Consider the following 22,802-nt stretch of genomic DNA (forward strand, 5'->3'; position numbering starts at 1 on the left):
CATTCGTACGATAACGTTTTCAAGGGTTGAGTTCATGGGCAAAGTGATGCTAGAGCAGTCAGTGCCCGGGACCATCCCCAAACTCTCTGGCTCTTCCTGCAGTCCACGTGCTCTATATTTGTACTTCCAACCGTTTTCTCAGCTGAGTGGGCTGGGAGAATCGCTGATTTCTACCAAGGACACTAATTAACCTGCTAAATGAGTTTATCCCTTCGGTGTGTGCACCAGAGAACCACGTTATCTAAAATACCCTTCCAAAGAGAGCCATAATTAGCTCTGCCCGACGGAGCCGGCCTTGCTCCGTGGATGGGGGCTGCCGATCCCGATGCCTGCGGTGGGCAGTGCCTCCGCTGGGAGGGTATCATCGCCGGCGTTCCCGCAGCCCCTTCCCTTGGGAGCTGAACCGCTTCCCTCTGCTGCTGCTACCTGCTCTCGGGGCAGGGGGAGGGCGGGGGCGGTCTGCAGCTCCGGGTTTCGGCAGCCCCAGCCCCGGTGAGCTTACAGAGACAGCTATGAGAAGCCAAAAATCCAGGCGGGAGCTAGTCTGGATTAAAATCACTTTTATGAATCCCGTGGTGGTGTAGCGTGTCGCCACAGCAAAGCACCTCTGCAAAGCAGCCTGGTGCTGACCTAGGATCTCCTTGCCCAGGTCTCTGAGCCAGCTCACGCTTCTGCTTTCTCCTAACGTGCGAGAGAGCAAAGCTGCTCAACACCTTTCTGCCTCTGAGATGACTCCAGCCTCCTACATGCAGTGAGGAGTTCACGGCATTTATTTTCTCCTGCTACGCTCTGAGCTCTTCCAGGCGTGCGCCGTAGCGGGGCGTCCGTGCAGCGCCTGGCACCGGGGGCCTGCTCCACGCTCGGGGTAGCCGCTGCTCCCGCTGCTTTCGGGCTGCCTGTGCCGCTGCCCATAGGTAAGAGCAGGGCAGCGGCGCCGATCTGCGTGCAAGTCATCGCACGGTCGCCTGGGGACCCGCTGGAGCAGCTTCCCGCCAGCCGAAACAAAAATACCCGCTTTTAATAACTGGACTAAGCAAAGTAAAAACCAGCTTGTTGCTGGCTGCCAGATTAACAGATGGCTACAACCATTAATATTGCAAAACCGCAGGAGTTCATAATTCTTTAATCTATAAAGCCCATCAGTGCGGATAATGCGAGCCCGGCAATCTGCTGCGCGGGGCCCGGAGCGACCGGCCTGGGGGCGCCTGGCCCCGGGGGGGGGGGGGGGGGGGGGGTGGCGGTTCGGCACACGTCGCTTCGGTGCCAGCGGGCGACACGAGCCCATCCTCGGGCCGTAAGGCAGGCGCCGTCTCGGCTGCGGTGCGCTGGGGGAACGGCGCTCCGCTTGCGTCGCGAAAACCTGAGCTGCCCTTCGCGGGTCTCGAAAAGTGCAACCGCCCGTCCCAGGGGGATCCATCCCCCCTTCCCTGCGCCGGGGGTCCGGGCTGCGGCCGGGGAGCGGGGCCCGGAGGGGGCGGTTTGGGAGTATCGCGCCGTAGCTGCCATCTCCAGCCCGGGATGCGGAGCCCAGCCAGGATGCAGGAGGTGCCGCGCGCCACGGATGCAGCCACAGGGGCTGGCGCAGGATCTGCTCCCCCTTCCCTGGGTGAGGGCGGGCGCTGTCCCGGGAAGGGGTGCCCTTGCGAACCCCATGCCTGCCTGCTGCCATCCCCGCTCCACCGCAGGTGTCCCCAGCCCTGCTGCACTGGCGCTGTGGTCAGATTGGGGCAAAATCCGCAGATATCCAATAACCTGTGTTCCATGGCATTTTATCGTTAAACCCAAGCTTTTCCTATAATTGTCCGGAGCCAGCGCTGGGAGATGATTACGACTGATGTCAACAGCCAGATAATCTGCGGTTCAGCAGCGCTGACCTCTTTCTTTACCGGGCGGCTGCTGCCACTCGGAAACCGCAGCCGGTGCCCAGGGAAGCGGCGCCTGAGCAGCAGGCTGCTGTGCGGGAGCTTTCCTGCAGCAGAGTGGCACAGGCAAGCCCGGCACTGGCATTCCAATTATATATACACTATATATAAAAACTATATATTATATATATAGTTTTGGTCTGCTGTAGGTGAAAATACTGTGCTGCAGCCGCAGCAGGCTCGGCGTCCTGCCCTGCCTTCCCCAAGCAGCTCCACGGAGGGCTGGGCTGCCAGCCAGGCTGCCTGCAGCACGGGGCTGCCTCTCCGAGCAGCGAGCCCATTCAACGCCCTGGGGACGCCGTTACTGCTATCGACTTTTCGGGGTGGGCACCCGGAGAAGCCAGGCAGGAGCCGAGCGGCAGGGCAGCAGCAAAGGGCACCGTGGTGAGGATCCGCTCGTTGCCGGGCTCCGTGTTTTTGCGGTCTGCTGGAAGAAGCAGCCGAGGTGCGGTGCAGGCTTCCCTCCTCTTTGCTGCGCGCTCAGGGCAGCACGGGGAATTTGCTCCCACGTGGGCAAAATAAGCTTCCAATAAATGGGGAAAACCCGCAGTTTGGCGATGTCAGACCCATTCGGTGGTGTGAAAGTAGAAGAGTCTTGTGTGGAGACTGCAAAGAAGGTGCTGCTCTCGTTTTCGCTGTGTATACATACATATACACATGCACATATGTATGTGATATTTTACACACACACACACACGCTATATATGTGGAGAGAGAGCGAGAGAGATGTATATTTTATACACACACACACACACACACACACACACACACATATCTATATATGTGTGTAGCGAGAGAAGAGAGAGACGTGTATTTTACGTATAGACATATATAGAGGTATACTTTTATGCAAACATATAGATATAGCTGCATACATATGTATACGCACACACACACATATATGTGTGTATGTATTTATAAAAAAGTCAATCCTTCATAAATTCAGGGTATGACAAAGCCTGTCATATGAAATAATATCGTCCTGAATGGTTACAGTTTGAAAAACAAAATCATCAGAAGAGATGTGCCTTGAATACAATACGGCGGCGACTGTGATTAATAAGCACGGTGGTGGCTGCGGGGTCTAACGCGTTTCCGTACCGGGCACCGCTCGGCCCGGCCCGGCCGGCAGCGGGTTGCCGGGGCGGCTGGTGTCCGCAGCTGGCGGGTGGGTTTGGCCGTGAAGCCTTCGCCAGATGCCCTCAGATAAGCTGCACCCGACAGTAAAAATGAAAGTTTTGTTTTTTTTTTTTTTTCAAAGCAAGAAAGTGATTATCACCATAATTATCTATGGGTAGATAATTATCTATGGGTAGATAATTATCTAAGGGTAGATAATTATGTAAGGGTAGTATCTATATCTAAGGGGTTTGTTTTAATTGGTTGGCTAATGCAGGTTGGTTGTTTTTTGTTTTGTTTTGTTTTCCTTTTGCATTAATGATGTTGATTTTATCGGGTAACAATTTTTAGAGTTCCTCCCTTCTTAATACATAATCCCCCCCCCCCCACACACACACTTACTTACACTAATTATTATTTCTTTTAATCAGTCGCTCCTCTCCCCGTCCGCCGTCCCCGCCGCTTCGCCGCTGCCAAACGGCCGGGGCGCCGGCTGCTCCGCCCGCGCGGCTGGCTTTAAAAAAATAAAATAAATAATAAATAGATCATTATTGCTTTGAACGAGGGGCGCCACGTGCCGCGCGGGAAGCCGCTGCCTGCCAGAACGGGCCGGGGGGGGGGGGGGGGGGGAAGGGCTCAGGGCGAGGGGACCCGCGGGAGGAGCCGCGCCCGCCCCGTCCCGCCCGCTCACGTGAACGGCGGCGAGACGCGCGGCGGCGGCGGAGCGGTGCGGAGCACGGTGCGGAGCGGTGCGGAGCGGTGCACGGTGCGGTGCGGTGCGGTGCGCGGTGCGGTGCGCGGTGCGGTGCGCGGTGCGGTGCGGTGCGCGGTGCGGTGCGGTGCGCGGTGCGGAGCGAGGACGCGCGGCCCCGGTAGGTGACGACTCGCGCGGTCCCTCGCTGCTCCCTGCGGAGCATCGCGCCGCGGCGGCTCCTCGGCTCCAGTGCAGCGCGGGGCCGCCGGGCAGCGGAGCTCGGGAGACCCCCGGCCCGGCCAGGTCCCGCGGCTCCGGGGGTGCCCAGAGGCTCCTTCCTTGGAGATGATATTCAAAAGTGGCCCTGCCTGAGCAGCGGGTTGGGCTAGATGAGCTGTGGAGGTCCCTTCCCTCCTGGACCCTTCTGCGATTCCCGCAGCGGTCGCTCAAGGAGCCGGGTGCGACTGCTGTTCCTGGCTCCCACCCCATCGGTGAGCCGTGCCTCAGTTTCCCCGCTGGAGGCAAGCGCGTCCCCACCGTCGGTTGGTTACCACCGCACGGGGTGCGTGGTGTTACCTGGGTGCGGGTGGTGGCCCCCGCGCTGTCTTCACCGCGTCACGGTGCTGCCTTGTGGTGATCCCCAGCCAGCGCTGCGGCGGGTCGGGAGCAGGGCCAGGCGGTGAAATCCCACCCCGGCCCCAACCCCTGCCCTTGGGGGCTGCGGCAGGTTCCCATCGCCAGCCCCAAACCAGAGGCACCCATCCAAATGCACCTTGTCCGGGCCAGGGCTGCACAGCAGCGCGGGGAGCTTTGCCGAATCCCATCGGGGCCGCCAGGCGCCCACGCTCCGGCCAGGCGGGAGAGCGACAGGACCCCCCCCCCCCCCCAACCAAACACTGTCATTTACGGTATCCGGTGTGTTATTTGCTGCCACTCTACCTTGGCCAATACCAAAACCCAAATTGCAGGCAAATGTCACCTGCTTCTCCAGGTGAGCTATTTGCATGCGAGCGCACCTGGCGCTGCCGGCCCGGCCCTTGGCCCTCGCCGCCGTCCGCGGGGTGGCTCGGCAGCGCGGGGTAAGGGCCTGCGTTGCATTTGTCTGCTGCAGCGAAAAAGAGCCCCGAAAACTCGTGGCGCGATCGGCTGCTCCGCCAGGGCCGCGACTGGGAACTGAAGCGGGAGCGTGGCAGCTCCGTGCCTAAGGTAAGGGCACGCTGGGCATGGGGCAGGATTGCCACCACCAGCCGCCTCTGCGCCAAAAGCCGGTGCTGGGTTTGCACGTGCTGCGCGGCACCTGCCTGGACGGGACCCCGGCTTCCCCCCCCCCCCTTCTCCCCTCGGGAAGCTGCTTGATGATACTTTTATTTTTTGCAGCGGGAGGCGCGAAGGGCTGCGGGGTGGCAGGGGGCCGGCAGGGCTGCGCAGTGGTGGGGCGCGAGCCGCCTCCGTCCCCCCCCCGGCTCGGGCTCCCGGGTGCAGTTCAGCTTCGCCCCCTTGCAAAGCCTGAGCTGGGGCTCGCGCGGGGGCTCGGGATGCTCCGACAGCTCTGCCGTGGCTGCAGCCTCCAGCCCCCGTTAGAGCCGAAGATTAGGTGGAGTGGAGCGGGGATGGGGGGAGCGTCGTGCCCTGGCTGGGGCGTCTGCGCCATGTCTGCCCGGTTGTTGGCCTGAGCCGTCGGGGAGGCCGGCGAGCGGCACTCTCTCCTGCTGGAGCCGGCGGGACGGGGCAGAGGAAGAGGAGGGTACTGGCCCCGGTTTATATGCCCATGCCCTGGGGTAAGGGGCTCCCTTGGGAAAGCCGTCACCGGCGGCACGGGGGGGGCTGCCGCGGCACAGAGCAGGGCAGCAGCGAGAAGCGGCAAAGCCGTGTGAAACAGCTCCCATTTCCCTGCTTTCAGCCCCGGCCGTTTCCTCGCTAAGAAGCGCCTCGGTTGACCATGTCTGCCATGGATGAGTGGGAAGCCCCACAGTGGAAGAAGGAGATCGACAGCCTGAAGTACCAGCTGGCGTACAAGCGGGAGATGTCGTCCAAGACCATCCCGGAGTGAGTGCGTGGGTCTCGGCGCGGCCGGGCGGCGGTAAAAACCACCCAGGTGTTGCTGTAGCTGCTCCCTGTTGGGGAGAGCAAAGCTCCAGCTCAGACCCCTGAAGTGTCGGTGAGACCGTACGGACCCCCCATGCAAAGCCCGCAAGGCTTAAAACTGCAAAGCAAAGCAAAGCAGAGGCATTTCTCCTCCGTCTTTTATACCTCGCTGCTCATATAAAGCATTTTGGACCAGTCCCACCAGCCAAATCAGCCCCCAGGGCTTTCCTTGCAAGCTGCCTCCTTCTAACGGGGAGGCAGGGAAAAGAGCAACTTCGGCAAATAAAACTTCTAAAACACAACAGCGAGGCAGGCACGTGGCCGTCCCCATGCCGGCAGCCACGGGTGCTGGGGACGAAAGGCTTTTTATAGCCGGTCCCATCTGGCACTCGGCAGCCGCAGCGCTGCACCGCGCCGCTGGCGCTGCTGGTGCCGGCGAGGCTTGCTTCTGCCCAGCCCTCCCTTCCAGCCGGAGCGGAGGAGCCCCGGCAGGAGGGGGGGGGGGAGACGAGATTAGTCAGCACGTGCAGGAAAGAAAGAAAAATGGGAGACAGACAAAGCATTGCAGGAGGAAGCTGGTGGCCCGCACCCGAGCATGTACCTGCTCACCGGTACAGCTCGACTGTGCTGCAAACCAGAACGGGATACAGCCCGGGTGGTGCTGTACACCAGTGCAGGATATAACCCTGGCATTGCTAGAAACCAGAGCAGGATACAGCCCGGGTGGTGCTGCACAGCAGTGCAGGATATAACCCTGGCATTGCTGCACACCAGAGCAGGATACAACCCGGGCGATGCTGCTCACCGGTGCAGGATTCACTTTGGCCTTGCAGCTCCCCATGTTCTGCCGCTGCACAGAAAACGTTGCATTTCCGCTGCTTCGGGTGCTGCGCGCAGCGTCCCACCCCAGGGCGTTAAGCATTTGCAAATGCTATGAAGTGCTTGGCAGAATATTGCCACTTTGGTGCAAAACGTGTCCATTAAGGAAAGGGTTTATTCGCGCTGGCCCCAGAGGCGAGGAGAAAGGCCGGGGCTGTTTAACCGCCTCCCGCTCCCCTCCTCTCCGCAGGTTCGTTAAGTGGATAGAGGACGGCATCCCCCAGGACCCGTTCCTGAACCCAGACCTGATGAAAAACAACCCGTGGGTGGAGAAGGGGAAATGCACCTTGCTCTGACGGCTCCGCATCGACCTCGCCAGCCGGCAGCACGGCTCCTAGTCGCTCTCGCGTTAACACTGAATGTACATTTTTTTTAGCTAGTTTCCTAATACGACCAACTGAACAAAAACCCTACCCGCAGCTTGTCCTGTTATTTTTATTAGTAGAAGTGTTTCTTTTTTACAGCGGGTAAAGAAAGCACACCCGGGCTGGGCAAAGGTGGTTGAGAGCTGCACCGTTTCGGGGAAACACGGGTTTGCATTGCAGCCGGGACCTGGAAGACGTAACTCCAAGCAGGCAAAGGTTTCGCTTGGCTTAGCCTGTAGTTTCCAAGTACAGACTTCCACCTGCCTATGCCAATACTTCTGTAAACGTGACGGCTTGCTTGAACTTGTAAAGGAAGAAAACTTTTATAAAACGTTTTCAGTAATTTTAGGTATTCTTTTGCATACTGTAGAATATACAATTTTGCAGCAAAACAGGCAAAATATGAAAACTGAAGGTTTATAAATGAAATAAACAGAGCAATACTTCATGTTTTATTTATTTTTATTTTTCTATTTTGTCAATTATTTATTTTTACAAAACAGCTGAGTACAAAAGAAAAAAAAAAAAGATCAGGACCATCCTCACACACCACATCCGTTCCTGGAAAGCTGCACGTCAGCTTCTTCTTTCTGTTCTGCACGTATTGTTCCTTCGCTTTCCCTTCTTTCGCGCTAGAGCAAGTCCTTAATGTAGATATTCCTCCTGACCGCGTTGGAAACGCCTTCGTTAAATCGGAACCAGACGTCGCTCCTCCCCACGGCCTTCCCCATCTGCTTCTCCACGGAGTCCTGGTCGGCGGGCTGGGAGGCTGCGCGGCGGGGAAGGGGGGCGAAGCATGAGTGACCAAAATTTGCAAAAACCCCAGGTTTAAGTTGCAAACCCCGGGCACAGCCGGCTCCCGGCAGCGCCGGCCCCGCGCTCCCCACGCACCTACCCGGGGCCGGGGCTGCCGCCTTCCCGACGAGCGGGCGCCCAAAGAAGTCGGTCTCGGGCTGCGAAAAAGCAAAAGGAGAAGGTTAACGCAGCGCTGTCGCTGCCCGGGTTTAGAGCACGGATTCGGGGACGGTCAGAAGCAAACGAAAAGCGTCGCTGCCAGCTCCGCGCGACGCCAGACGCCCGCTGCCCCAGGCGGCACCGCTCCGCTCCCTGCAATCAGAAGCCGAGGCAGCGCCAGCTCCCGTCCAAAGGCGGCTCGCAGCGACGGCTCGGGATGCTTCTTCCCCTCCCTGCTCGCCGGGCTGCACCCGCCGCGTCCCCCCGCTCACCCGCGCAAGCAAACGGCCTTCGCGGGAAGAGGAACCCGGCCGCGAAGCGAATGCAAATCGCTGCAAGAAGGGCGAGCGGCCTTGGTCACATGCAAACAACATTCAAAATCCCGGGGGGAAAGGACAGAGCGTGAGAAGGGAGATGCTGAAACCAGCAGCCCGGCTGCGCTGCGAGAGCCCCAGCACCAAACGAGCCCCTCTGATCTCAGGCTTGGTTTTAAACGTGGTTTTGGGGTTTATTCCACGTCCTTGAGGCTACAGCGCTCATCTTCCCGGCAGGACACGGCGGCCCCGGGCCGGGAACGTGGCAGCGCTCTCAAAGCGGCGATGCATTTAGGGGAAACGCTATCGAATCCGTTCGCCCGCGCCAGGAGGAGGAAAGGGTGGAAACACGGAGCCCGGCCTCGGTGCCTTGCGGCCGCCCGCAGCTCCCCCGCCGCCCGCGCTAAATCCCCCAGCGCCGGCAAGGGCGACGGCCGGGAGGTTTCCTGGTTACAGCTGCTCCTCCGTAAACACGGCAGCTCTCGCCGGGGACCGACGCCGGGGCGAAGGCCACCGCGACCTCGCTGACGGTAATTGCGCCCTCGGGGCCGGATTCTCGGCTGTTTTATCCCACCGGATTCTATCGGAAGAGGCTGCAGCAAAGAAACGGAGGGAGGGAGCGAGGGCGGGCGCCAGCCGCGAAGGGTCCGGGCTTTGCGGCAAGGCCGAGAGATCAAGCGTAAAGTATTAACCTTCGTGCTGCGAACTGCTAAGAAATTAGGTAAAAGCCGCGGAAGCCGCTCTGCGCTCAACGGCAGCGAAACCTAGGGGGTTAAACCTCATTTCGTTTTGGGAGGCCGCCGAGACGAGACGTCGGCATTGCTCCGAGCTCTTAGGCCCAGCGGTCGGGGCGGCCCCGGCGGCTGCCTCACCTTCTCGCCCGCGGCGGCTTTCCGCATGATGTGCTCCAGGCGCTGCTCGTGGTTGCGGAGAGCGGCCTGCGGTGCTCCGAGCTTCGCGTCCGCCTTCGCCCCCGTGCCAGGCTCCTGGAGGGAGAGAGATGGGCTTGAGCGAGGCGCCCTGCCGCCGCGATTGCCCCTTTTCCCTGCATCTCCGGGAGATGGGGCAGTGCCCAAGCCAAGACGCCTCCGCTGAGAGCCTCTATCTTTTTATTTTCACAGAGTTTGTCACCCCTCGGCCCCTCTCTGCCGCCCAGGCGAGCGGGCAAGGCGCCGTGTTGCCACATTTCTGCTGCCGTATCCCCCCCGGCATCTGTCGCCATCGATTCGGTTTCCAATATACCAGTGACCTGGCGAGTATTTTTCAGTATTTTCTGTCTGCCAGCAGTAACTCTGGATCAGGCCAAGGCAGCGCTTCGAGCTCGCGCTTTCCGCCCCTTTGCCTTGCACTTCGAGGTCGGCACTGCGTAAACAAGAATCCTGCGGAGAGGTTTTTGCACCGTCTCTCTGCCGCACGCGCGCTCCCCGAGAAACACGCTCTGCCGCAGGAGGGACGCCGGCGGATTAATGAGCTCCCGCCGCACCACGGCGGGGCTCGCCGGCAAGTCATTAAAATCACACCAGCTGCAGCGAAGCCATTTCCAAGCCTCCCCATCGGCTCCGGGCGGAGGGTCCCTGCCGAGGGCTGCAGGGGGGGAAGGACGGACACGGACGCCGCTGGGGAGGGGAGCAGCTAAAAAGGGGGCCGAGTGCCACAAGCCTTAAGTGCCTTCGGGGTTCGCTCCTCTTCCTCCGTGCTCCCAGCGGTGCCAAAAGCCTTGCCGGCACCTAACCCCTGTCCCGGGGCTTGGCTTGCCCCTCCGGCCCCGCGGCGCCCGCCCTGCCTCTGCCCACTCCCGCTCCAGCTGGCGGGGAGCACTTATTTGCAGGATTCGCGCGCGGAGATGAGCCCTTCGCATGCAAAGCTGACCAACTCCGTTGCGCACACCGTAAGGCAGAGACAGATGTGCAAGCACGCGGGCTCCCGGGATTGGGGGGGGTGGATTTTAATCCCGGATTTTCGTTTGCAGAACGAAAGCCGCCAGCCCGCAGGGCGCGTTGGAGGGAAGGCGCCGGCCGGTGCTTTTCCTCTCCTTTGCTGCCATCAGCGGGCAGGGGGGCGGCTGCTATCAGCCAGGGCTGGGACGGGATGGGACGGGGGGCAGCGGCGTTTTGTAACCCCAGACCCGTGGCACAAGCCGGGCTCAGCTGGGATGTCCCAGCAGGTCCTTTCCCAGCTGCGGGCAGCACCGTGCGGCTTTTCAACGGCACCTCCGCGTGCGTTGCTGACAGCCACAGGTTGCTTTAGAAAGACCACGGCCCCAGCACGGTCCCAGGGCCGTGTCCCCGGTTGTTCACCAACACCCCAGGCGACGAACCCCCCACACCGGGTGCCGAAACCCCGGGACGCCTGCGGGCGAGCCCTGGCCCCGTGCCCACCTCGCCGACGTCTCGCGCCTGGAGCAAAGCCTCCGTCCTCCTCATCTTTTCCAGCTCGATTTCCCGGGCTATGAGCTGCTTGGCTTGGTAGGTGAGCTGCCTGCGAGCCGGGAGGTCGGGGAACCTGCAGACGTCTTCCACGTTCCTTCGTTAACGGGACGGCACGCGAGGAGGGGGAAGAAAACAAACAAACAACAGACAAGAAATCAATATTGACAATTTTAGGAAGCGGTCAGTCGGACAGACTCGCCGCTCAGGCACTCGCTGCATCGCAACCCCGGCAGCAGGACGCGGCCCCGCGCCGTGCCTCCCCGCCGCGAAGCCTCGCATTCCCCACCTCTACCCCTCCGAGGTCCGCGGGCACGACCACGGTTTTTAGGAGCGACCCAGCAAAAAGTGCTGCAAGCACAGGGACGAGACCCGGAGCGCCAGCGCGCGGGAGGGAAGGCAGCCGCGGAGCCGCGCAGGGACTGAGCTCCCGGCACCAGGTCCGGCCCACGACAGCGTTTCGCTGCCTCCTTTTTCTTCCCGAGCCATTGCACCACTGTCCAGTTCAGCATCCTTAAAAACGGCCTCACCTCCTGCTACAGCATCCTTTGCGGCACCACGGGGAAAAAGGAGAGAAAAAGATTATGACCAACTCCAGCGTTCACTTTTTTGAGACGTAGCTGTGAACAGTCATTTTGGCTAAATCAGAGTGCTTTTATCCTTATGGGGCTGGCGCACCTGATCTGGAGTTAAGCCTTTTTCAGGACAGCTGGAGCAAACACAGCTCGAGCACTTCTTAGAAACCAGCTGATTCGGTTCATCTGACAGTTATAAATATTTCATACCTTATCTGCATTTGATATTATTTCCATTAAAACAAAGGGAACAAATGCACCTGTCAGACGGACTTGCAGTCATTTAGAAACTAGCTGTCAAATCTATTTAAAAAGCCATTCCTCTTCCCGTTTTTCCTCACATGGTCACTGAGCTGCCGTTAAAGAAGAGCAGGAAAGCAACAAGGTAGGCACTGAAACCTGCCGCTGCGGGAGAAGCAAACTCTTCCAAAGCCCAGCTCTGCTTTGAAAACATCACTCTTGCTTCGAGCGCTGCAGTCCGCGGGAAGAGGCAGCGCGCTGCTCCCAGCGCCCCGCGGTTTCCGCGCTCTGCAGCTCTCGGACTAGCAGCCCAACGTGGGGATGGCTGGATGTCTCGCTACAACTTCGGCGGGTCCCTTAGGCGTTTCCATGAAAAAATAAAACGCTTCACTGTAATTAGATACAGCTGTTTGATTTAACAGAGGCTAATTTTTTTTAATTAACTTTTTTGCACCAGGAAGACATTAGCATTGCTCCAAGCTATGGGCCAGGTCTGTGTTACTTTGCTGCAATGTTTCCTCAAACCCTGGAAGCGGTTCCAGCTCCGCATATGCTTAAAGCACGAAGAAGGCTGGAGTTTAGTGATGACACGCTATGGATATACAGATCCAGGAATAAGACCTATAGAGCCAGCCTGGTGTGTCTCACCCTGACGCAGCACCCAGGAGCTCGGCCCAGCACGACGGGGCCGAGGCCGGCAGCCGGAGGGGAGCTGCGAAGCGGTCGGGAATCACCTCGGCCTCCGGAGCGGCAGGGATGACACCTGAGCTGCTCTGGGCGCGTGGGAACGGGGACATCGGTCACAACCCTGCAAGAACCTGCCCCTTCGCTAACTGACACCAGCGTCACGTTTCGGATACATCCTCAACACTTAACCCGCTGCGAGACGTTTAGGGCAAAAGTCCTTAGAAAGAGGCTTTGCTTTGCAAAGAGGGCGCGTGTGGCCGAGCCCTAGGCTTTCCTTCACTCCTGCTTTTTGGTGGCGAGACGCGAATCTGCCTGGGCAACGCGGCCTTTGCTGACCAAGTCGAAGTGCACGCTGCCTCCTCCCCCCGGCAAAGCCTCCGGCACCTGTGGTCCCTTCTCTGCCAGCTCTTGGCATCTCCAGCAGGAGCCAAAAGCAACTATTTCCTTTCCTTTAATCCAATTAAAGCAAAACCAGTCCCCCTTTGGCATCAGCATGACCGGACAAGCCGGCAGCATGGGACTCGGCAGCTGTCGGGTCTCGCGGCGGAGGCAAAACCCAGGGTGGCAGCGGGCAGCGGGGGCTGCTGCTGGCGTCTGAATGTGCTCCTGGGAAGGAGCAACTCAGCGGTGCGAAAGAAGGAGGTAAGAACCGTCACCAAAAGAGAGGGAGAAAAAAATGGGTATTTAGATTGAAAAAACCTCACTAAGCCCCTTAGAAGAATGTAAGGGATTTGGCACAGCAGGGCGTTTTTGTAGCATTAACCTCAGAAGCGCTTTGCTATTATTATTTTTAATATATATAGGAAAGAGTCACATCGTTATAATTTAGGGCGAGCATTTCAAAAGTTCCTAAAAGACGCAAGAGATCAAGTCTCTGCTGGGGTTTCTGCTTTTTTGTTCGCGACGTCTTACCCGTCACGGAGAAGAAGCTGTTCCCGGCCGCCCGCCTGCTAACGGCGCGGCAGCCGCGCGGGAGAGGGGCACGGCCCGGAGACGCCGGCAGAGAGCCCGCCGCGGCAACGAGAAGACAGGCGAGCCACAGAAAAGCCAGATCGGTGGAAGTTAAAGAGGATAAAACCAGGTCTGAGCAGCAAGGGGGGAGGCAGCGAGGGGCGGGAGCGCACGCGGGGAGGCGATGTCCTTGACGTCAACGCGGAGATGAGCGCATTTGCTCTTTCGGCTGGTTTGCCATCTGCTCCTGACCTCAAACATCACAAACGCCTCTTAAAACCAGGTTTTCCATCAGAAAGAGCAGCACAGAAAGGGGACTGCCTAGATGAGATGCTTCCTGACTGCGGCAAGGACCAGGATGGCTAGCATTAAAGGTCATCGGGTCGACCATTTTTCACATCATCTACTAAACCTCTAGCTGTAGCTTCTTCTCTGAAAACAAAGAAATGTCCTGGTCCAAGAGGGACATGGCGTGACCCGGGAACACTCAAGAGTGACACAGCCACATCCCTGGCTTGGATCAGGGCTCCCAGGAGCTAACCCAGGTCTCTCCAGAGAAACCTTTAACCACTGGTTGTAGGAAACCAAGCCAATGCCCTGATGCCTTCAGGCTCCAATTTCTCCCTGAACACTTTCATTTCTCTTATTTACCATTTTCAACCCAACCACCTTCTGTCTACCCTCTTAAGCGTCCGCCAAGTCCCATCTCAGTCAACGCCTCGCTTCGTCCAGCCCCGTCCGAGGTAGCCCCCATCCATTTCCACCAAGCTGCCCGCAGATCATTAGGGCGACAGATCTCTACCAGCGGTGTTTCACGGCGCGGCGCGGCTCTGGGCACACTTACGGGTCGAGCTTGTAGACGTACTGGCCCTCGGGCGTGCGCTCCTGGTGGTAGGTGAGGTTGTAGGCCAGCATGGTGCTGATGAGGTCGGCGAGCTGCTGCTTCTCCTTGAGGCTGTACAGCTGCGTGTTCACCTGGGAGGAGAGCGGAGCTCTTCAGGGGACGGCGCGGAGGTTAAGTAAGGGGAGAGCACAATTAATCTGTAAAAACTTCTACATACAAAAATAACCTGAAGCAGATATTTTTCCTTGATACAAGAAAGGACAGTTAATACCCGTGAGGATCAGACCAGGGAGAAAAAGATTAGTTTCCTATTAGGGACACCATGTACTTCGCAGAGCTGGGAAAGTCCCCTCCGTAGGCCAAAAGGGTAAATGCACCATCAAACGCAGCCCCGCCGGGTGCCTCACCGGTCGGAGCTTCGGGGCGATGATATCCAAGAGCAAACAGAGCACCTCCAGGACGACAGCCTGCTGCCCGGCACGGCTCCGGGCGCTGGGCGTTATCCCCGAGATCATGGACACGATGAGGTTCTGCATGTGGTTCAGCTTGGCCAGGGCCTGGGGCGAGAGAAACGCTTTAGCCGCCGCGCGGCGAGCGCAGACGCCGCCGGCCGCCCTCCGTCGGCAGCGGGGCCGGAGCCAGGCGCCCCCCGGCCCTCCCGGTACTCGCCTCGTGCTGGCTGTTGGGATACGCCAGCCGGGGGATGCTGGAGGCCGCGAAGAGGAGGTGGAAAGCCACGGGCAGGAAGGGCAGGTACCTCATCAGCTGGAAGCTCTGCCCGTGCAGCACAGCCCTGCCGAGCACGTCGGAGAAGCCCAGCCACTCCAGGGCCAGGCACACGGAGCCGAAACCCGAGTCCCTCAGCTTCATGTTGAGGAAGTTGTCGTACAGGCCCTGCAAGGGACCGTGTGGAAGCGGCGTCACCGACGGCTCCGGGCCAGCAACCCGGCCCTTCCGAGCTGCGATTTTAAGCATCCCACGAAATTCAGCTCCAGCACCGCGTGTCAGCTCGATACGCCACCCAGAATTAGCACGGAGCGAAGACGAGCAGCATCAGAGCGCTGCACGCTTGCAGGCCACTGCAGGGAGGAGTTTCTGAGCCACCGACCAGCCGTGACACCCGGGATCCGCGTGCTCTGCGCGGCGCGGCAGGGGAGGCACCTGGCTTTCCCGGCCGGGCTGCTTTACCTGGGCGAGCTTCTCGTGCTCCCCCGCGGTGACGGCGAGGTGAAGGATGCGGTGGAACCTGTGCGAGGCCGTGTTGAAGGTGGCCTTCGCCCCGAGGTGCAGCAGGCCGTCGTCGCCCCCGAGGAGCTGGTTCGGCAAAGCGGGGTCCGTTCCTATCCTGTGCCTGGGGAGAGCAGACAGGAAGGCGCTCAGGACGCCCCGCTGAGCAATGAGCCCTTGCAAAAACAGGGCAGGCTGGCGCTAAATGGGCCAGCAAGGAATATCTGGACCCTTTCAAACCAGACTGAAGACAATACTGATGTCAAATTATCGGGCAATAACGAGAGCAACCAAAGGGAATCTGGAACACACAAATCTGCTTAAACAAAGCCCCGTCTGCTGCAGGACAGACCGTCTGCCCAGGGATGGTTCAGGTGTCTCCACTGTGCATCCCGCAAGGAGATTATGCGATACCACAAAGCACCGTGCACCAAACAGACTGTTTCCCAGGCTTCTGCACATGCTGGTGATCTAATAAATTCCCCTGTTTACCTTTGAACCTTTGGGAGCTGGAAAATCTCTTGCCAAATGGAGAAGAGCCCCTTGTTTTGGTCCTTCAAGCCTATCTTCATCGTCTGCACCATCTGCACGCTTAGCTCCTTCTGGCCTCGGCCGTGCAGGAACTGCAACACAAGAAGAGGTCGGGCTCCGTGAAGGGAGAAACTCTGGGATGGAAATGGGCAAAGGGAAAAGGGGGATGCCGACATAGTTATCCGGCTCTAAGAAAAACATGAGACAAAGGCAACTTATTCTTCCTCACTTCGTAGGGGAACTGAGCTTCCCTCCCGCTGCAAGCAAAGGCGTTTCTGCCATACCTGCAAGGTGTTTATGCACGAGCGGATGTCATTCTCCGTCTTCTCGCACAGCGCCAGGAGCGCTCCCGTGTCCACCTTCATGCCCTGCCTGAGGGCGATCTGGAAGAGAAGGACTTCCTCAGACCCGCTCCCGTCCGCGACGCAACCCCGGGGAGAGCCCGCGGCCCGGCCGTACCTCCGAGAGCCGCTGGGCCAGCCGGGACGGGGCCGTCTGCGGGAAGTTTAACAGGAACGATTGCTGCCGCAGCTGCCTGAGAGACGGGACGTACCTGGCAGAGGGAAACACACGGATCTCTGAGCAACCCCAACAGAAGAGGAAGTCCAGCCATTAAAAAGAGAAGTGTTATTTAATAGCTCTCTACACAAAATTGTGCATTTGTGTGCACAAACATCACCATACGTTGAAACCTGGCAGAAAGTCACAGCAGCAGACACCAAACTTGATGAGTTTAAGAAAAGCTGAGTGCATTGCACTTTTACTCTTTGGCAAGCGTTTCTGATCCGAGGTCTGGCACCAGCCAGCTCAGCGCAGGGAGGCTTCGGTGGAGGGTGCCCTTTCCTGCGAGGCTGAAGGCGACGCTACTCCTCCCCACCAGCACCACCGCGACCACCTAACCCAAGAGCACGGGCTGGTTCCAGCTCATGATCTCTCTCCGTTTTCTGACCTGGCTGGACAAGCATTACTAACTGGTCGTTGCAGATGCAGATGATGGGTCTGAGCAGCAGGCCTCCTTCCCTCCTCCTCCTCCGGCCCGTGCCGGGTGCTGCCTCGGCCTCCACTTCCTTACGGTTGATGATATTCAGCAGCACATTGATAGATGCCTTAGGAAAAGTTATGAGACAAGAAGAAACACGTGCTTGCTGTTTAGAGAGACAAGAAACAGTTGGCAGAAACGGAGCAGGGTCGCAGCCAGGGAAGGAGCTGTGGACACGGGGTGATAGCCCAGAGGGCGAGGGCTTACGGTGGGCGCGCCGTCGATCTCATCGATAATCAGGCAGTTGGGCTTCTCGTTGGCGCCCAGCACGGACTTCATCTGCGTGGCAGCTTCAATGCGGGTTTTGAAAGCCTCCGGGCTGCGGTCATCACTGCAACAAAAAAACCACTCCGGGTTGCTCCCGCACGGCGCCATTTCCATCGGCTTTTCGGACGGAGCAGGGCTGGGCAGCCCGCACAGACTCACCTGGCGTTCATTTCGACCGCGTTGTACCCCGCGTGCTTCGCGATGACGTGGGCCAGCGTGGTCTTTCCTAGACCCGGCGGGCCGCACAGCAGCGCTGCCTGCAGAGAGGGTGACATCAGCCACGCGCGCAGCGAGGCAGGGATTTATCCGGCACCCACCACGCCTGCGATATAAGGGGGCCTGCAAACGGCTCCACCTTCAACCCCTGCAAGCCGCTGCGCTGATGTTTGCGGACATACTGGGAAAAGGGACAAGCAGCTGCAAGAGGGGAATCATAACTGAAACTCTCAGAGGGGACAGAGCCACCCCAGTGGCAGCTGCATCTCTCATGCACATGAGGATTCGCTTAAGTTTTTAGTGCAAGGCTGAACAAAAACCTTTCCAGCATTATATGCTGGAGAAGCAATACTGTTAGTAACCATTTCTGTTTCCCCTTTTTTACATCCTTTCATTGCGCAGGTTAAAGGTGGTAAAATGGCCTGGGTGTGTTATCTCTGGTCCCTTTACTATCTCATCATCATTGCTCTTTGCTGGATGCAGAACTTCTTGCTCAAAGACATGTCACGTCTGCCCCAAACAATTAAAGTCAAGATCAACCTCTCCATAAAAGGGTACATCTTTCCTCAACCTGTCCATTTAATCTGCCTATGTTCTGCCGAAAAAATTCTCTTGAAACCTGTTCACCTTCCCGTTACCACACTATTTAAGCTGAAACAGAAAGGAAAATGAGGAATACCTCACATTTGCTAAAGGAGAAACAAGAAATCCAATTTCTCCTGGATTTGTGCTGAAAGAGAAGACCCTGCTCCCCACCACAGTGGTGGGATTAGGGGGACAGGAGAGGAAAGACCTATCGCAGCTGCATCTTGTCCTGCTCACCTTGTACTTGGGTCTCTTGTGCTGGTCTAGCTCAGCCTCCAGAATCTCCTCTGTGAGCTGGGCCTTACTTTTCCACTTATTCTGCTGCTCCTTGGGCTGTTTGAGCGGAGGATGAGCCTCAGTGCTGGGCTTCACTTTCTTCACAGGTTTCTCCTTGCCGAACACCACCGTGTCCCAGAGCTTGAGCCACTTCAGAAGGCAGCGGTTTGTGTACTGAATGTTGGACGCGAAACAAAGCAATCAGCATTTAATCTCAGAAGCGTCCATCCAAGGAGAGAGAAAGGCCTCTCCTGCGTGGCCTAAAAACCTGCGTTGCACGCACAAGAACGAGCCGAGCTGCGCAGATGCCAGCCTGGAGGAGGCAACGCGTCTGGGCAGGCAGACCTCGAGCACTTGGCACTTTCCCCCTCTCCGTGCGAGAAGCTGGTTGGGTTTCCACAAGGTATCACTGTGTGATAGGCAAGGCCAGAAATTGGGAATGCAGCTTCCCTTCCCAGTTCAGGCGGCATCCCATGGTGGAACCGAGGACAAGTCCTACCATCTCGCTCTCTGCTCTCCCTTGTATGCCTCAGCTCAGTCCAGTGGTTTCCAGCCTTTCCCAGTTTGCAATTCCAATTTCCTACACGATTTCCAATATAGGTTAGCTGGCTAAAGTCCGCCCAATAGTCTTGTTTGTCTTGGTTATCTTTTATAGACCCTTTAGTCTGAAGGTCCACAGACTATAGCTGAAAAACCATTGCTGTGAGCTCTCCGAAGCAAAAGCTGCCCCTGACCACCTACATGGGGTGTAACACAAGCAGCGTCCCCCAGCCAGCATTTCCAAAAGTCACGCTAGCTCGCGCTGCCGTAAAACCTAGATCCCGCAGCATTAAAGAACAGTTATAAAAATGGTAAACCCACCCCAACCCCGCTTATACTAGCACCTCACATCATCACTGAGCAACTCGGTGTAGCGCCGGGGAGTAAACCTATCCACCCAGAGGCAATGCAAGGCAGACTCCTCCTCGTCGTCTGCCATCTCCGCATCCTCGCTAGGTTTCGGGGTCTCATCACCGGCCTGGCTCTCAAGGCAGCTGCAAGAGCCACAAGCGAAGGGAAAGGCTCAGAGCAGAGCTCTGCAGTGCACCATCCCTTCCACTGAAGCCCACACAGGTTACAGCGCAGCAAAAACCAACCCGTATCTTCCCAAGTGACAGCAAGAGAAGAGAGCCCCCACCCAGCTCAATCCTAGGACCCATTACTTGCTCCCTTCAGCACCGTGTCCCTTCAGTGCCATCCAGTGTTATCCCCATGCTCACAATTCCCATTCCTCCAGCTCAAACCCTTTCAGCACCCAGAGCAACGCAGCTGCAAAGCCGCCGCTCTTGACAGAGAGGAGCAACCACGGTGCTGCATATCAGTATTCCCATTTACTCTTTCTACTACGGAAGTCCTTAGGGGATGCTCCGAGATAAGGACCTTGCAGCATTAGCACTTGCATACTCCCAAAGTAAAAGACAGACTCTCTCCCAAAGGTCAGAGTCCAGATGAACGAGGCGCCTGTCAAAGACTTGGTGAAAAAATTGTCTTTGTTTTATAGTGACCTGCCCCAAACCACACAGGGAGCCTGGGCAGAGCTGGGAATTAAACCCTGGCTCCCCAAGCTGAGGGTGCTGAGCGCCAAGAGGCTCCTCCGCTCACAGGTGCTTTGTGGTTGGGACCTCAGCAGGAAATCTCCACTCCTGGATCCCTCCCAAGAGCCACATCCGAGAGTGCAGCCAGGACGGGAACTGCCAAACAACTCACCTGTTTATGATCTCCGTCAGCTGCTGCGAGGCCTCCAGAACATGCCTTCGACGCTTGAACATAAACAGGGCGAGAGGGAAGTCAGAGATGCTCCGCTAACCCGCGGCTGGCCAGCGAGCGGGGACGGGAGAATCAACACTTCCCTGTGGGGCAGGGCTCCCCCAACCTCCCTGGTGGGGGAAGCAGCTTCTGCAGTCCCAGGGAGTTTACTCAAGGGCTAGCAGAGAAAGTCTTGAAGGTAGGAATAAGATGCAATACCTCCTCGTTCACTTGTTCCTTCAGGTAGGAGAAAGGTACCCCCAGCAAGTAAAGCGGCCGGTGCGCGTTCCAGCCCAGGGAGTCGGGGAGCTGCAAATGGCACACACGTGTTCACACCGATGCACGGCGCAGACACGCGTTTCGCGCTTCATTAAAGATGCAGCCCTGAACCAGAGCTCACAGATGCAGCTGATGTAAACAAGTTCATCCCCCAACCCCTCTTACCTCCACCCCTGTCCTGGAGCAATCTTCCTTCAGAACCAGAAAGACTCTGGTGCCCTCGGTGGACGTCACGTTGACGTAGTCCTCCAGGATGGGTGGGCGCTTGAGAACTCGCTTTGGATTCTTCTCGGAGGGCGGCGTGGTTTGCAGAGGAACCATGTCACTCATTCCCAGGTGGTCCAAGTTTGAGAACATCAAGCCCCTTTAGAGGGAGGCAAGAGAAAGTGCACTTCAGTCCCCACCCTAAGAAAGAAATTCAGTATGGAGCCACTTGGGCAGCAGCACCCTGGGGGCCTTGGTCCACCCAGTGCCACTTGGGGAGACAAAGAGGAAGCAGCTGAAGGTGGGAGGTTAACAGGTCACAAACGGAAACACACTAAATTCGCATGTGGACATCTGCATTCAGAAATAAAGCAGCCTTAATTCTCTGTAGCTTAACCATAGGAGGATTTCCCCCATAACCATAGGGGATTAAACTGCTGGAAACAACACGCTACTTTATTCTGGATGAACACGTTCCCGTGCTTTAACTTAAACACGCTGCCTGCACGTGGTTCGTTTATCCACCATCACCCACCGAAGCATCTCTGGGTACGCAGGGCTGGCTCCAGCCACTGCTAACCTGGAAGACAACGCTGGAGCACTTCTCCAGCAAACCCAAAACACTTCCAAGTGGGAACCGCTCAACCCCTGTCCCTCTCGGCTCCCCGCAGGCTCCTTGGCCCGACCGGCCAGCACAGCTCGAGCAGCGCTTCCCCGAGGCGCTCTGTTCCCGCACCTACAGGCTCAGCTCCGAGCCTCCCCAAAATTCAAGCGACAGAGCAGGGCATCTCTCAGGGCCACGCTTGCAGGAACAAGACCTTATGCAAGGCCAGACCTAGAAACACTTGGACCCGCTGATGATGTCCCGCTAGCTCTGCCCTGGTGCTCCAGCTCCTCGGGTCCTTCAGCCACGACTGCAGCACCCCGAGGCCCCTCTCCTCCCCAACATGGGTCTTCAGACAACAACTACTGCTCCTGAAGCGAGACACCAGTGTACCCAGGGCAAGCGCAGACGCACACTCCCGGGGACCCAGCCGCAGTCACCCTGGCCCCACCGCTCCCCTGAGCGAACGTGGCCTTCCAGAACAGAAACACAACAAGACCCTTCCACCACCAAGCCCCTTTCCCTTCTAACCCAGGTGGAGATTCAACGGACCTGTGGTTTCCAGTGGTAACGCAGTTTGTAGCATTAACACGGTTCCCAAATTTAACACAACTCTACGCAAAACCAGGAGAAGATGGCTAACCTGGCATTTTGCAGGGCAGCGGGTGCTGCCGGGTAAGGCGGCAGGGTGACAGTGTCCTGGGGGAAATCAGGAAGCAACTCATCATCCGCACCGAAGTCCAGCTTCTTGACAGCTTCCAGTCGCTGCCGCTTTGGCTTCGGAGCTGCGAGAGGCAAAAAGGAAGAGAAAAAGAAGAGAAACAACGTTGACCAAAACATGAAAGTCACAGTGAAAGATCACCGGGCCACGTCTGCCCCCACCCTCGAGATGGGCACGGAAAGCCCTGGGGAAGGAGCCGGGCTCAGCCTCCCTCTTCAACAGGGGAGGAACTGCGACACCGAGAGACAACGCGGGCCATCCCCACCACGAGACCCCCGGCTAAGGAAAGCTGCTTCCCTGCAGGAGGGAGCGATGGAGGGATGGAGAAGCCCGGGCACCGTGGCGGGACCCGCCACAGGCGCACGCAGCCCCTGGCCCACGCGTGTGTTTTGCAAAAACCTACTGAGCGCTGCAGAAGGCGGCGGGGGCAGCAGCCCCCCCGGGGACGCCTCTTCCCCCGCCAGGCGTCGGGGGCTGCTCAGCTCCCGCTTCTTGGGGTTGGCGGCCTGGGGGCGACGAGCCCCTTCCCCGACGGCTCGGGGGCTCGGGGCACCTCCGGGTGCGGCGGCGTCCTCCCGCGTCTGCTTTCTGCTGCGGAACTGGGAGATTTTGGGGGCCGCAGGCGGGGAGGGAGGATCTGGAAGAGATTTTAGGTGAAGCCTTTGCCCTCGCCAGGGCCGCGCCGCCTCCCCAGCGCCGCGGCCCCTCGCGTCGGCGGCCCCGACGGGCACGGCCTGGCCCCCCGGGGCAGGGCACGGTGCCCGGGGCACGGCGCGCCCACCTTCGAGCTCGGCCAGCACCTCCAGCTCGGCCGCGAAGCGCTCGTAGAAGTCCTCCTCGGCGCCCTCCGCGGGGTCCCCGTCGGGGTCCTCCATGGGGCCGCGCACCGGGGCCCGCCCGCGCCGCGCTTCCGCCGCGCCGCGCCGCGCCGTGCCGTGCCGGGGCGGCGGCGGCGCTGATTGGCTGCGGCGCGCCCGGCCGGGGCGGCGGCGGCGCTGATTGGCTGCGACGCG

At 58.6% G+C, this 22,802-nt stretch overlaps 1 protein-coding gene across 1 annotated transcript; it reads right to left on the bottom strand.

The window, feature by feature from the left end:
• Positions 1–7,508: 7,508 nt before the first annotated feature.
• CHTF18 (chromosome transmission fidelity factor 18) lies at positions 7,509–22,701 on the bottom strand. The gene is made up of 22 exons (XM_067306276.1): positions 22,571–22,701; positions 22,193–22,426; positions 21,712–21,853; positions 20,426–20,624; positions 20,201–20,290; positions 19,943–19,995; positions 19,086–19,230; positions 18,158–18,370; positions 17,279–17,376; positions 17,060–17,183; positions 16,786–16,919; positions 16,273–16,366; positions 16,098–16,196; positions 15,775–15,905; positions 15,244–15,406; positions 14,725–14,949; positions 14,463–14,612; positions 14,056–14,186; positions 10,711–10,855; positions 9,205–9,318; positions 7,960–8,017; positions 7,509–7,833 (listed from the first exon to the last, which is right to left on the bottom strand). The coding sequence occupies exons 1-22, from the start codon at positions 22,662–22,664 to the stop codon at positions 7,697–7,699; spliced, it is 2,973 nt and encodes a 990-aa protein (XP_067162377.1). The 5' UTR covers positions 22,665–22,701; the 3' UTR covers positions 7,509–7,696.
• Between the last annotated feature and the right edge of the window lie 101 nt (positions 22,702–22,802).

This window comes from Apteryx mantelli, chromosome 16 (assembly GCF_036417845.1).
Source record: "Apteryx mantelli isolate bAptMan1 chromosome 16, bAptMan1.hap1, whole genome shotgun sequence".
Taxonomy (NCBI): domain Eukaryota; kingdom Metazoa; phylum Chordata; class Aves; order Apterygiformes; family Apterygidae; genus Apteryx; species Apteryx mantelli.